The sequence below is a fragment of the Garra rufa genome, chromosome 18 (assembly GCF_049309525.1).
Source record: "Garra rufa chromosome 18, GarRuf1.0, whole genome shotgun sequence".
Taxonomy (NCBI): domain Eukaryota; kingdom Metazoa; phylum Chordata; class Actinopteri; order Cypriniformes; family Cyprinidae; genus Garra; species Garra rufa.
The window spans coordinates 20,194,011-20,210,196 of NC_133378.1; the positions used below are offsets into that span (position 1 = coordinate 20,194,011).

Here is a 16,186-nt window from a genome sequence, read left to right on the forward strand (position 1 = left end):
GTGTTTCTGTAGTAGCAGTGCATTTCTGTATTTGGTTGTGTTGTAAGTATTTGCAGCGGCTTTCTGTGTTTGGTTGTGTTGTGATTAATTAGAGGCATGTTTCTGTATTTGTTTTTGTTGTAAGTATTTACAGTGCGTTTCTGTAATTGGTTGTGTTGTTAGTATTTCTAGCACGTGTTGTTAAACTGAAGATGTTTTCCTTAATTTGTTGGTGCTTTTTCTATTAAAATGTGTTTTGTTAAGTTGCACCTCTTTAAGCTCTCTCAGCCACAATATGAATAGCTATATTGAGTACACAATGCAATGTGACATTAAAAACAACCATTTAACTCATTACACTACTTATTTGGAAAAAGTAAATTGTTACTGGAAATTTTGTTACTGAAAACTTACTGGACAAAAACTTGCTACTTTGAAAACAGATAAACATCAGATAACTATCATGCTATGGATGATGTAGCATGATTTAGCATTAATGTAGTTAAGTTAGTAGCAGCACTGTTTTTAGTTAGTTACTCCCCAACACCCAACACTGCAGCCCACAAGTGCACTTAGCAGAATAAACAATACATGCTGCGAGTGCATTAGGTTCAGGTATTAGCCTGCAACTTTTTCTTGATCTCTTGAAGTTTTCTGTTGTTCCATCCCTTTCTCTTCCATGTTCTACTCTATTAGAGTTTTGTTTCCCTCTTTCATCCTCTCTGCCTCTCTCTGTGGGTTTGCCAGCAGCAGGCCGTGTCTGTAATTATCTCTAATACTGCAAGGTTTAGGGAGTGTGTGTCAGAGTGAGCCTGGACATCTGAGCTTTGAAAAATAGCCAAGTCAACTAACAACCCTTCTCTATTTCTGCACTCTTGTATATAATTACTTCATTTCTAAATGTCAATCTGCATCCTAGTTCTACAAAAAGCAAGGCTGTCTATTTAAGTTGTTAAATTAGTACAATAAATTATTTGTATTCAATGAATAAGGGATCTGAAAGGATTTTTTTTATCAAAAATACATAATCCGGTGATGGTAAAACTTAATTATTCCACTCTTCAGTGTCACATGATCCTTCAGAAATCATTCTTTTTAACATAATAAATGTCTTTAGATTGTATTTGATTAATTGTATTAGTTTCCTGGCTGAATACAAAAATCCTACCGACCCCAAACTTTTGAGCAGTAGTGTAAATTAAAATATGATTTATAAATATTTATTTTTATGTCAATGAACTGCTTTAGGCTAATTTGCCCCAGGTCTGGGCTTCATTCTGAGTGCATGCATCTCTCCTACAGCCTCTGTGTTATTAATAGACGCCCTAAACATCAACCTTCTAATAATACATGTGAAGCGTTTCCAGTCCTTGCCAAGCAGCTGGGTTTGGAGGGCTCAGGGAGGCAATCAAATTTCCTGGCAACATTTTACTCTACATTTGACAAATGAAACCAAACGGATCTGTGGATTTCCATTAAAACATCACTGAAGCTGCAGATTAGCACACATGGTTTTCTGCATGCAATAATTAACAGTTGGCTGAGGTTAAGCTGCAGTGTAGATCCAACTCTGACCTATGTCTTGTAAAGTGTAAAAAGCCTTAAAAAGTACAGCTGATTATGAAAGATAGGCTCTTGATCCAAGTTCTTGCTCTCTCACCATTCTCAGACTGCCACCAGGACTTCTTGCGATGTGGTTTGAAGGTGGTGATGACATTCTCGATGCGGTGACTCATGGGGTTGGAATAAGGATCATAAGGTCGCCGTGAATCACAGTGGAAACACTTCTTCTCATCCTAAATAAGGGAAAGGGTCAAAAATGGAAATGATCAGCTCTGCAGTGTCAGCAGTATCATCGTTTAACTGTCTGTGAGAACTGGTGTCGGCTTTACCAGCAGATGGCTGACAATGCAGTAGGGTTCTCTCCTCCGTAGGCCGCAGGTGGATGAAGCTTTTAAGTTCATCTCTCGACCCACCAAGAGGTCACCGGTTGCAGGGTAACAGCTTCCATGGGCACAGCCATGGGCAAGATCAGGCTCCTGTGCGCTGGCCGCTGAGAGGACTTTTAAGGAAACAAAAATAAACAAAACAGAACAAGCAGAACATGATTGTATTTGTAGTGCTGTTCAAGCAGAACATTCAGTCTTTAGTGTGCAAGAAAAAATTTAACATGTCATTTTTGTTCTTTTGCCAGTTTGGCCAACCAGAACTCAAGCAATTTTCCATTAATTCTCAGCAAAGGCCAAGTTTCCACAAAAAGTCAAGCCTGTGGTGGTGAGGAGCAACAGTGCTGATTTAGTATGATGGGAAATGATCTGGCAATATCAAATTAAGCAAAATCTTGAATATTGTGGTTTTCAACTTCATATATTCACATATTTTCTCAATCCTTCCCTCTCTCACAAGTATGAGAGCACTAAGACAAACAGTAAGTTGTAATGGCACCTCTGATTTACACTTCAGTAACAAAAAGTAGTTGAGTTGTTTTTTTTTTTAAGTGAAACAGTTCAAACTGTTGTAATACATTCAAAATGATTCACTGATCAAATTATGTAGTCAATAAAGATGGATAACACTTTTGGGGAGATGATTTAATAAAATCTGTTGTGTAATTCTTTGTGTTTAGTAAAAAACACTATTTTTGTTACATTTATTTTCAACATTAAATATTTAAAATCTTTCTCTTTGGTCAAAATGATTTCTCTGAACCCTAAAACACTCTTTGCAGCCACATTAAAAGGAATAGTTTAGCCAAAAATGAAAATTCTCATTAATTACTGTTATTACTGTCCTTACTACCTTTCTGGGCCTTGAACGTGTCAGTTGCGTTGCTGTCTATGAAGAGGTCAGAAAGCTCTTAGATTTAACATCTAAATTTGTGTTCCAAAGATGAACGAAGGTCTTACAGGTTTGGAACGACAAGACGGTGAGTACTTAATGACAGAATTTTCATTTTTGGATCATCTATCCCTTTAAAACTTTTTAAAATTGGGTCAAATGTGGTTACTATGTGTACACTCTTAAAAATAAAGGTGCTTTAAAAGGTTCTTCACAGCGATGCCATGAAAGAACCATTTTTGGTTCCACAAAGAACCATTCAGTCAAAGGTTCTTTAAAGAACCATCTCTTTCTTACCTTTTTATAATTTGAAGAACCTTCTTTTGTGACAAAGAACCTTTTGTGAAAGAGAAAGGTTTTTCAGATGTTAAAGGTTCTTTATGAAACAATTTTAAACAAAAAAAGGTTCTTCTATTGCATTGTGAAGCACCTTTATTTTAAAGAGTGTAGTTTTAATAAGAGAGTGAAAGAGAGATGGAGACAGCGGTTGCGAGATTTCAAGTTTCAGAATAACCTTTTACAACACCCAACAGCTGCTAAACATTCCTGACAGTGTCCTAAACAAACCCTGTGTGAGATGATGTTGGGATTTGCAGTCAGACAGGTGTTGTGATACACACATACATGGAAATCTGCATAATTTGTCCTAATGTATTTCTAGCTTTTAACCTCGGAAATCAAATGTAAACTAACACACAAATAGAATTAGGAAAGTGTAGTCATATGAATGGACTTGAAGAGCCTGGGAAAACTCTTGTTTACAGCATTTATCCATCAGAGATCTGTGTCGTCAACACAAGACAGCTGCGTCTGTCTGGCACCGAACCATCTCTCACCCTTCTGCCACCAAATACACACTCGCACACACGTAGTACCCTCACACATCCACAAACAGCAACACACCTACCTGGAGCCAAGCTCCAAAATAAAGCCTTACAGTAAACTGCAGGAACTGATGGGAAAATGCCTCAGAAATGATCAATTGAAACTCAAGGGAAAACCGGCTCTTTTCCCCTTACTGGCAGAACAACTAACCACAGATAAATCCAGATACACCAAATGCAATTATTGAGCAATGACAAATCTGGCGTTGGTATTAGATTTAATCTTTCTGGCAGTGTGTTGACCCACAAAACAGTGAGAAAGGAGCTGAATTATGGGAAGCAAAGGCTTCAATGTGAATGAGACGCAAAGGAATTCAGCCAAACATGAAAATCCTGTCATCATTTACTCACCCTCATGTAGTTTCAAACCTACTTGACTTATTTTCTTCTGTTGAACACAAAAGAAAACATTTTGGACCCCATTGACTGTAATTGTATGGACAAAAATGATATGATATTCCAAATTCCATACAGGTTTGGAACACCATGAGGGTAAATAAATGATGACAGGATTTTTGGGTTCACTATCCTCTTAAATATTCTTGGCTTTGTAAGACCAACAGGTGGCAAGAGCAAAATAAAGTCACGGATGGAAGACGAAAAGTGCACTTCAGGGATTGACAAATGGAAATAGTTTCCCTTTTAATCGCTACGCCCACAATGAACTATGATAATAAATGGTGACAGCGAGAACACAGAGTCCATACTGTTGTCATGCTTTCAAGATGATCAAATCATGTGTCATATTTACAGGTTTCATACTATGTATATGGGTATGGTTGAGAAAGCTGCTCCTCATTCAGTGTGCCACTCTCTGCTCCTGCCTTACATGGACAAGCTCTCAGGAATGTGGGAGGACAGCTGGCACAGCAGACATACCTCAGAGCTAACAAAGACCTGCTGTTGCCTTACTGTACTCACTAAGGAGATCTCAAACTAAAGACCCCACAGCCAAGGTTGTTGTTTGAGAAATACATGAAATGCATACCATTATTGTGTTGAACAGACTATACTGATTACAATCAATGTATACTACAAAATAAATAGATAGATAGATAGATAGATAGATAGATAGATAGATAGATAGATAGATAGATAGATAGATAGATAGATAGATAGATAGATAGATAGATAGATAGATAGATACATCTAGACATACAGACAGACATACAGACAGACAGACAGACAGACAGACAGACAGACAGACAGACAGACAGACAGACAGACAGACAGATAGATGACTAGACAGACAGACAGGCAGGCAGGCAGACAGATAGACAGATAAAGATGACTACACAGACAGACAGACAGACAGACAGACAGACAGACAGATAGATAGATAGATACAGACGACTACACAGACAGATAGATACAGACAGACAGACAGATATATATAGATGACTAGACAGACAGACAGACAGACAGACAGACAGACAGACAGACAGACAGACAGACAGACAGATAGATATAGATGACTAGACAGACAGACAGACAGACAGACAGACAGACAGACAGACAGACAGACAGACAGATAGATAGATATAGATGACTAGACAGACAGACAGACAGACAGACAGACAGACAGACAGACAGACAGATAGATAGATAAAGATGACTAGACAGACAGATAGATGTCAGATAGATAGATAAAGATGACTAGACAGACAGACAGACAGACAGACAGACAGACAGACAGACAGACAGACAGACAGACAGACAGACAGATAGATAGATATAGATGACTAGACAGAAAGACAGACAGACAGACAGACAGACAGACAGACAGACAGACAGATATAGATGACTAGACAGACAGACAGACAGACAGACAGACAGACAGACAGACAGACAGACAGATAGATAGATAAAGATGACTAGACAGACAGACAGACAGACAGACAGACAGACAGACAGACAGACAGACAGACAGACAGACAGACAGACAGACAGACAGACAGACAGACAGATAGATAAAGATGACTAGACAGACAGACAGACAGACAGACAGACAGACAGACAGACAGACAGACAGATAGATAGATATAGATGACTAGACAGACAGACAGACAGACAGACAGACAGACAGACAGACAGACAGACAGACAGACAGACAGACAGACAGACAGAAAGATAGACTACTAGATAGACAGATCAATATAGACGACTAGACAGACAGACAGACAGACAGACAGACAGACAGACAGACAGACAGACAGACAGACAGACAGACAGACAGACAGATAGATAGATAGATATAGATGACTACACAGACAGACAGATAGACAGACAGATAGATAGACAGAAAGATAGACAACTAGATAGACAGATCGATATAGACGACTAGACAGACAGACAGAAAGATAGATATAGATATCTAGACAAATAGATAGACAGAAAGAAAGAAAAAAATATAGATATAGATGACTAGACAGACAGACAGACAGAACAGTACCATAGGTGGTGAATGTGAAAAAGATTTAGACAATTTGCAAGAAGTTTGCACAATACGAATATGCTGTCTTTGTCAAACCAACATAAATATTCTTCAGTCTGTAACAGCATCAGCCTCGGTTGATATATTTTTTTTTTTGCTGTGAATAAGTGGGGGGCTGCTATAGGGGCTGTGCTGTGGTCCTGACAAGGCTCACTGATTCAGAATAGACAAACTCAGTCTCAGTGCGGTACAGTGCGGCCTGTAGTAGGGCAGAGTGTGTTATCTATATCTCTGAAAACACAGCCACAGTGATTGTGCACCGGCCATATCCCATGATGCTCTCTGATGTCCTGTTTATCCTGTCTGTGCTAATCTCCTAGTTAGACCCAGAGAATGAGACAAAGAGAAGGCTACTCTTTCTGTCTTTCACTCTCTTAAACACATTTTGTTTTTCTCTGGCACATTTCATAATATTTTTGACTTTCTGTGAATCTAATAAACCTTCCTTTCTCTCTTATCTGTAGTTTTTAGTTTCTGCTGGTTTGGGTTTGGCTCAGTGTGCCAGGTAGGGATTATCACAGCTGGGACTGTCCGCTTTGTTCAAGAGCTCCACTTTTTCATTCACTTGCATCTCTGCCCCTCTCAGCTTTCAGAGGGAGATTGTTCCCAACCAGGGAAGGCAGAGAATCGCCTCCTTGTGCCTGTCTCTAACCCCAGAGAGCCATTTTAATCTGGGGGACTGTTCATTTGACGAGAGGGGAAAAAGTGACACTAACACGGCACATTCTTCAGCAGCTGAGTGACAGAAAACAGCCGGTCACTTCCTAAATAGTCCATTAAGACGCACAGAGACCCCTCTGAAACAGTTTTGAACAGGGCTTTTACACAAATACTGACAAAAGCAAAAGCCACTACACAAACTACCACAAGTATGTATATATCTTTAATCAGTTTTCCTGTGCCATATTGATTTAGAGACTCTTCCTTGACTCATTCGTCCACCTGTTGTCGGAATGCAGAAAATGTTATCCTGAGGTAAGAATCCTCTAAGGGAGGGAGCAAATTTGACCAGGGATGGAAGGATGGATGAATGGAAGCCAGTATTCCTAAATACAGCATGTGTGCCATTCGTACTAACCCTTTTTACAGATTTGTGACCCTCGGTCACAAAACCATATTTGTAGCAATAGCCAACAATACATTGTATGGGTCAAAATCATCGATTTTAAAGGAGTAGTTCACTTTCAAAACAAAAATTTACATATAATGTACTCACACCCTTGTCATCCATTTCAGGATTTCTCTCCATATAATGGACTTCTATGGTGCCCCGAGTTTGAACTTCCAAAGTGCAGCTTCAAATGGCTCTGAACAATCACAGCTGAGGAAAGAAGGGTCTTATCTAGCAAAACGATTGGTTATTTAAAAAAAAATATTAAATTTATATACTTTTTACCTCAAATGCTCTTGTCTAGCTCTGTGTGTACTCTGTGTAGAGATTAAAAAGTATATAAATTGTATATATTTTTAGAAAATAACCAATCTTTTTGCTAGATAAGACCCTTCTTTCTCGGCTGGGATCATTTAGAGCCCTTTGAAGCTGCATTTAAACTGCATTTTGGAAGTTCAAACTCGGAGGCACCATTGAAGTCCATTATATGGAGGGAAATTTTGAAATGTTTTCCTCAAAAAACATAATTTCCTTACGACTGAAGAAGAAAGACATGAACATCTTGGATGACAAGGGGGTGAGTACATTATCTGTAAATTTTTGTTCTGAAAGTGAAGATTATGTTCCATGAAGATATTTGGTAAATTTCCTACCATAAATATATCAAAACTTAATTTTTGATTGGTAATATGCATTTCTAAGAATTTAATTAACTTTAAAAGCAATTTTCAAATAGTTGTAGCTCAGCCAAATATTGTCCCACCCATCAAAAGATATATTAATGAAAAGCTTATTTATTCAGCTTTCAGATGATGTGTAAATCACAATTTAAAATTTAATTTAAAAAATCCTTATGACTGGTTTTGTGGTCCAGGGTCACATTTTTTTATTATCATGAAGTAAGAAGCAGGTTTTAATCAACAAATCGATACATCCTCGGAAAAGACATACATACATTTTACCTGTGGCTTGAGTGTCTAGTAATTTTGTGGCCACTATGTGAGACAAGGGCAGAAAGGTAGACAATAGCAGACATGAACATACAGCAGCTATCATGTGTGACAGTAAAATGACCACTGTTTCAAGCCCCTCACATTTTGACCACTGTCACAGCCTCAGCCAGACATGACAGTAATGATGATGCAGCATTGAGATGCCCTTGTGGGCCAATGTGAAATATAGAGAATACATGTGGATACAGGATATTGCTGCTGGTTTTGTTACTCCCTTTCCACTGAGTTTATTTTGGCACTGTGAGTCTAGTTAGTTTGACGAGAGGTGTCTGCTATTTGAAGCCCACTGCCCAGTCTCAAAGTCTGCTCTCTCTTCTCTAACCCTGGTGCTATTTCCAGCTCTCGTCATGTCTAGCTCCTCTCCAGTCACACAGTGACATACACCCCTCCACATGCCCATGCTATGGCTTCTCCTCTGGCCAAAACAGCTACATTCCTGACAGATTCGTTCACACTGGCATACAACTGCACATGCTGTGTAATACAGGTTGAGAGTAGTCATGTCAAATTGAGAGTAATCATCATTATTATGCAATTTCATACCATTTCTAAGCTTGCAAGTACTATAGTAATTGCAAGTTCATAGTACTCCAAATGCTTTTCCTGGTCCGACCGATTAGTACAGCCCAAACATGACAATAATTGACCAATTTTAGCAGTGATAATCAGTAAAATAATCCAGTTTCGTTCTGTCCCGTGGCATTGTTTCCGCTCAGTGCCGCCAATATGGCCGATTGATGGCGCGTCATGAAAACACTCTATACAGTTTTTAAAAAAATAAATTAATACTTTTATTCAGCAGAAATCCATTAAATTGATCAAAAGTAACAGTAAAGATATTAATAATACAAAAGATTTCTGTTTCAAATTAATACTGTTCTTTTGAACTTTATCAAACAATCCTGAAAACGTATAATATTAATATTTCACAATATTACAGTTTTACTCTATTTTTTTGTATTAAATAAACACAGCCTTGGTGAGCATAACAGTATACAAGTCTGTGAACAGACCTGTTAGTTACAAAAAATAAAAACGGTTGCCTTCCTCAATCCTTTATTATTGGTCTCTTTAAAAAAAAGGCTCCACATAGTTTAGAAAAGAGTGATTTCAATAAACTAGTAGGTCTCCTTTGTATTCACGCCTCTGCAAGAAGGAAGAGAGCTGGTAAAGAGGAAATACAAGGCCATCATAAAATAACATGGAGTAAACACAGCAGAGATTGGCTGTGAATCTTAAACTAATGCACTGCGATTTCACATTTTAAAAATTAACTGGTGCATTATGAATGAAAATGAGTTCATAAAAATGTAAAAAAATTATATTAACATAGATTAATAAATGTTGTATTATATTTGTATTGTAAATGTATTAAAGGAGAAGTTCAACTCCAGAACAAAAACAGATAATTACAGATAATTACAGATAATTTACTCACCCTCTTTTCATCCAAGATGTTCATGTCTTTCTTTCTTCAGTTGTAAAGAAATTATGTTTTTTTTGAGAAGAACATTTTAGGATATCTCTTCATATAGGGGACTTCTACGGTGCCCACAAGTTTGAACTTCCAAAATGCAGTTCAAATGCAGCTTCAAAGGGCTCTAAATGATCCCAGACAAGGAAGAAGGGTCTTATTTAGCGAAACAATTTGTTATTTAAAAAAAAAACTATTTTGAAGGAGGAGAAAACATACCTTAACTGTCTTGAACCGGATTACACAGAGTTCATGCAGTGCTAGACAAGCATTTGAGGTTAAAAAGTATATAAATTGTCATTTTTGTTTTAAATAACCAATCGTTTCACTAGATAAGACCCTTATTCCTCAGCTGGGATCATTTAGAGCCATTTAAAGCTGCATTGAAACTGCATTTTGGAAATTTAAACTCATGGGCACCATTCAAGTCCACTTTATGGAGAGAAATCCTGAAATGTTTTCCTCAAAAAACATAATTTCTTTATGACTGAGGAAAGAAAGACATGAAAATCTTTAATGACAAGGAGGTGAGTAAATTATCTTTACATTTTTGTTCTGGAAGTGAACTTCTTTAACTAAGGATAATAAATTAAACCTTATTGTAAAGTGTTAGTGAATCCTAAGTTGAATTGGTGAAAGTTTCTGGAGCTTTTCCAGCTTGTTAAAGAGCATGTTCTGTGGGCAGGTACTCAGGGGAAAATGGGCACAGCTGAGCATGAATTATAATGTGCTGAACACCTTCTCTTGACCTGCATGAGAGATGAGATCATTCTTCATTCCCCTCAGGACAGCCCGTTAAAGCACTCATATCCTGACAATCACATATGGAGGTATATACAGCTGTGACACACACACATCCACATCTGGAGTAAGCATGAAATATGACATGAGTCAGGAAAAGGTCAGAGGACTGAGAAAGTATGAGAAATGTAAAAGAATGTGAGAAAAGCGGTGAACAAATCACTCCTTTGACTTAAATCTTTTCAATGTGTTCAGACCACAAATCCATCCTGAATGAGTTCTTCAGAAGAAAAAAACGTCCTTTTTAAACCTTCAGTGAATGGAAATAGGCGACCAGAAGAAAGTCAGTCATGAAGGTTTCGAAAAAAAAATGTAGGTGAATAAAAAGTGAATTTTTATTTTTTAATTTAACTATTACTTTAACATCACTTTGCCGCATGTATTTGGTATACAATCCAACTTCTTTCTCTCTCTAGAAACGTCTTCCCTAAGGCAGAAATCTTATTCAACTCGACTCATAAACAGACATGTTTCCTCCCCTTTCATTTCACCACCTCTCCACCCCCTGTATTCGTCCTTTCTTCTATTTTCCCTCCTCCTCCACCTCAAAGCTCTATCAAAGCGTCATATTGCTCCATTGTTATGGAGTGCAGGGTTTTGCAGTGTTCACTAGCGCCAGCATTCAAGCGACTCTATGGATCACAGACACCGTCCTGAACGCGCCGGCCTCTACCTGTGTCACCACCGCACAGCTGTTCACTGGGGGACGTATGATCTCGGCACACATCAGAGGAATAAAAAAAGTCACAAGGCAAACAAGCAGAACAAAGAGATTGAAAGTAAGAGAGTCGAAGGGGATTTTTTAGATTTTCCTCTCCTCCACTTGCACCAGAGTTTTGCCTTCAGATGAAAATTATGAACAAAGGTTCCTTATAGCTTTTCATGTTCTTTTCATCAAGGCTTTCTTTTTATTTCATGTTTTTTTTTATCTCTTTCTGAAGAAAAAGCTTGACTGGATTATTTCATATTTTTTGGAGAAAACTATGATGGAATTTTAAGGTCCTAGATGGCCTTTAAAGGGATAAGTTCACTCAAAAATGAAAATTCTGTCATTAATTACTCAACCTTATATACTTTTGTTCATCTTTAGAACACCAATTAAGATATTTGTGTTGAAATCCAAGAGCTTTCTGACCCTGCATAGACAATTCAAGGCCTATAAAGGTAGTAAGGGCATCATTAAAATAGTCCATCTGACATCAGTGGTTCAGCCTTAATGTTATGAAAGTACAAGAATACTTTGCTCAAAGTAGTCCTACCTATTCGCCCAATCTGAGTGCCAACTTTAGGCACAATTGGCTTAAATCTGCATTAACAGGCAACCACAACTGTGAACATTGTTATCAAGTCTCACAATCTGTGAACAATTCAAAGGCCTATAAAATTAAACTCAGACAGGCAGCAGACGGTAATGTGACAGGAACTAAATAAGAGCATCTCCTCATCGGCTGTCTGCCTCCTACAAGCCTGCTACTTTCATTAGAGCCTCACCAAAAATAACACTCCCACCGCTCTTTCTCCGATACCTCCACATTCTCTCCAGCTTTATCAATCCTCTCAGACACTGAGGCTCCTGTCGAGCCCTGCGGCCCATCACCTACACAAAACTTACAGCCGAGGACAGCTGGACAGTAACACTAAATGATAAAGAAAGATATGGAACACTGTAAATGCACTGTGGAGACGTATTTAACGAGCAAGGTCAGTGGTATAAATGGCAAGTCTTAGCAGTATGTACAAAACAAAACTGGAATATAACCTTGTAGCCTTTTTTAAAAGGCACAATGAATCAAATGTTCCTTGATATTTAAAAAATTCTAAAGTTTAATAACTCAAACCTTCCTTCCAAATCCAAAAAGCCAATTTATTTAAAGTAAACTACAAATATAATATCTGAACTAGTGGAACTTTCACTGGTTTACCACATTGCTTGCCAGAGCTGGGTGGATTACATACAAATTGTAATCTGTTACTGATTCCAAATTACATGACAAAAATTATAGTTTGCAATGTAATCCATTATATTACTACTTTTAGATTACTTTCAACCTAACTCGTTTATCACATTGATTTAAATCTTGTACCACGTTGACATAAAAATACAAAGAGTAAAAAAATACCTTCCATTCGTTGATATTAACAACAGGAAGTGCATTAAACATTATACTACGTCAAGGTTTCCCAAACTGGTGTTTGTGAAGGAACTGCAGGGGGTTTATGAGTTTAATGAAAAGCTAATTATTAATTAAATAAATAAAAAATGTTAAAAGTAATAAAGTATTTTAAAACCAATCAATATAAAAAAACTAAAAATGTCTATTTTATTAGTTTACCTGCATGTCATGTGACCATTAATCAATATCAGAGAACCAATGAACCTGCAAATGTAATACTTAATTATTATTATTATTTTTTTAAATCTCAGGGGTACTTCAAGTACAGTTGAAGTCAAAAGTTTTCATACACCTTGCAGAATCTGCAAAATGTTAATTATTTTACCAAAATATATGTACATTTTTATTTAGTCCTGACCTGAATAGAATATTTCACATAAAAGATGTTTACATATAGTCTACCAGAGAAAACAATAGTTGAATTTTTTTTAAAAATGACCGTTCGTCGGCGCTAATAGCCTTGCGGGCAGTGTGCCGACATACAGTGCCGCTGCGCTCCGGGCGACCCGTGTTTGAATCCTGACTCAAGGACCTTTCCTGATCGCGCCCCCTATCTCTCTCCCACTTTGCTTCCTGTCATCTCTGAACTGTCCTATCACAATAAAGGCAAAAACGCCAAAAATAAAAATAAAAATAAAAAATATTTAAATTACCCTGTTCAAAAGTTTACATCCCCATGATCCTTAATACTATGTTGTAACCTGAATGATCCACAGCTGTGTTTTTTTTTTTTTTTTTTTTGTTTAGTGATAGTTGTTCATGAGTCTCTAGATTGTCCTAAACAAACGAAAAATCCTTCAGGTCCCACAAATTGTTTTTTCAGCATTTTTGTGTATTTAAACCCTTTGCAACAATGACTGTATGATTTTGATATCCATCTTTTCACACTGAGGACAACTGATGGACTGATATGCAACTATTACAGAAGGTTCAAACGCTCACTGATGCTTCAGAAGGAAGCACAATGCATTAAGAGTTGGGGGTGAAAACTTTTGGAATGTAAATATCAGGGTAATTTTAACTTATTTTGTCTATTTTGTTTACTATTTTGTCTTCTGGGAAACATGTAAGTATATTCTGTAGCTTCTGAAGGGCAGTACTAAATGAAAAAAAAAATAGTTTAGGCAAAATAAGAAAAATGTACACATCTTCATTCAGTTCAAAAGTTTACACCCCTCGCTCTTAACACCGTGTTTCCTTCTGCGGATTCTGCAAGGTGTATGTAAACTTTTGACTTCAACTGTAAATATATTAGGTGAAAGTGGATCAGATGATTTGTGCATTTAAATGTGTTTGAAAGACAAAAGCCTTCCAAAGACATAGAAATAGTTATCATTCAAATAAAAATTAATGCGTTCATCAGTAGTTGATGCAATGTTGAAACACTTCTTAAACCTAAAATGATTTTTGTAAATCAGTGACCAAATGCTGTGTGGCTGCCTGACTAATGACTGATGTTTGAGTAAATGTCTATAAAACTGGAAGAATTTCTGAATGTATATAGGAGGAGGCTATTTTAAAAAGGAAAAAAAAAAAAGAATTGGGAAGAATCAATAATCTATAAATAATTTATTTCTATTGTGTAAATAATATGTAATCATGTAATCCATAAAAAAGTAACTGTAGTCTGATTATGAGTATTTGAAAATGTAATTTAATCATCAAGTGAGTGTTTAATCTAATTAATCTAATTACAATTTTTGGAATCTGATTTCATAATCCAGATTACATGTAATCAGTTACTACCCAGCTCGGTTACTTGCCAACTATGTGATCAGAAACTTGGTCACAATTAAGTAACTTAAAAAATTAAAAAACTAAAGCTAGAATTCAGAGAAATTAACGGCAGAAGAATAAAAAAATAACAGTAAAATGTGCAGGAAGTCTGTCAAAACTTCACTGAAGTTACAAAACACTGGAATTAGAGGAAGAAAAGGTTGAGAAAAAGGAATGTGAAGGTCAGTACACCCGACTGAGCAAATTTAGTGTCTCATATCCAAAAGGTGTGCTTAATTCATCAAAGGATGAGTATGTTTGGTTAACACTTTTGCAAAGATGAAACTAACTCAAAGAGGGAAGAACTGTCATGTACTAATCCAATACACATGGCCTCTCTGTAACCTGCTGACCTCTTGTTTCCTTTTTAGTATGCCCGTAAATTTGTTTCAGCTTTAACTAGACAGACAGGGGAAATAAGCAAATCAGCTAATTGGGTGCCGGAGGGGGTAATAACATTGTCTGGAGACCTTTGAGAAAGTGCGTCCCTTCAGACTCAGTTTTGGTGTGGAGCATCACAAGTCTACTGTCTACTGAGATGTCGATAGAACAGACTTCAGTTATATAAGCAGGTGCAAATGATTCATGGGTCTTGGGTCAGGCACAAAGACATTTGGTGAATGATTAAACTTGGCTGTACACATCTAAATGCAAACATACAGTTCCGACATACATAATGTAAGAGAAGTATAAGATCTATATGTAAGGTTAAGACTTCTGGCTCAAACACATTTGACCTAAAAAGTATCTAAACATGGATTCAAACATAAAACATTAATCAGTCTGCCCAACTTTGAGATAGATGATGTATAGCCTATAATATATAAAACGTAGAATTACTTTTTATGGTATATATACTGTGTGTGTGTTTGTTTGTTTATACACCTCTAAACAGCTGTCTCTCAAAAAGAGGCAAAGGCAAGTGCCTCATAACAACAAAACCAAAAACTAATCGTTCCATAACGTACAAAACATATTTAGGCTACATACATTATAAATTACACGAACAGGCTGCTAATAATGCATAAAGATAAACATAAGATATTAACTAAATAAATAAATACTAAAAGTCTTGCTCTAATAACAGTAAAATGACGAAACATGATTTAATGATTCATGCTACACTTACCGCAGATGAACAGTAAGGGAAGCGCGTTCATGTCTATGATGAGCTCCCTTCAACTGCCGCGCGCCTCTAAAATATGAAAATCACAAATGAGCTGTCACACAACTTCAGCTTATTATAATACATGTAACTAATAGAGAACCTGCACTATCACATTTAGTAATAAAACTAAAAACATACGTGCGTATTTACTAATATAGAAAGCGAGTACTTACATATTTACTGTGATATTGTCGATGGTCAAGCTGCTCTTTATGCCATTGAGACTTTGAGCGCTATCAGAGTCAGACGGACTTTCTGAAGTCCTGTTACAGCCGTGGAAATGATGGAAATCACGGGCTGGATTCAAGAGGTGGCCGCGAAAGGTAAACCGACACAGTCCTCAAGCAATGTCGCCGAGGAAAACTAATCCACTTCTTGTTTTCCACAGCGCCCACATGAACGCGCGTAGCCGAACAGGAATGCGCGCTTCTGAAAACTGATTTAAAAGGATTCTCACAATATAAAATATATATC

At 37.1% G+C, this 16,186-nt stretch overlaps 1 protein-coding gene across 2 annotated transcripts in view; it reads right to left on the minus strand.

Annotated features, from left to right (window-relative positions):
* Nucleotides 1–15,976, minus strand: part of lamb2 (laminin, beta 2 (laminin S)) — a 58,007-nt gene extending 42,031 nt beyond the window's left edge. For both annotated transcript variants that reach the window (XM_073822546.1, XM_073822545.1), the window contains exons 1-4: nucleotides 15,886–15,976; nucleotides 15,674–15,739; nucleotides 1,872–2,041; nucleotides 1,640–1,775 (exon numbers count right to left, since the gene is read on the minus strand). In XM_073822546.1, the coding sequence (XP_073678647.1) occupies nucleotides 1,640–1,775; nucleotides 1,872–2,041; nucleotides 15,674–15,704 (337 nt within the window). In that variant the 5' untranslated portion in view covers nucleotides 15,705–15,739; nucleotides 15,886–15,976. The remainder of the gene's footprint in view (nucleotides 1–1,639; nucleotides 1,776–1,871; nucleotides 2,042–15,673; nucleotides 15,740–15,885) is intronic.
* Nucleotides 15,977–16,186: the final 210 nt, after the last annotated feature.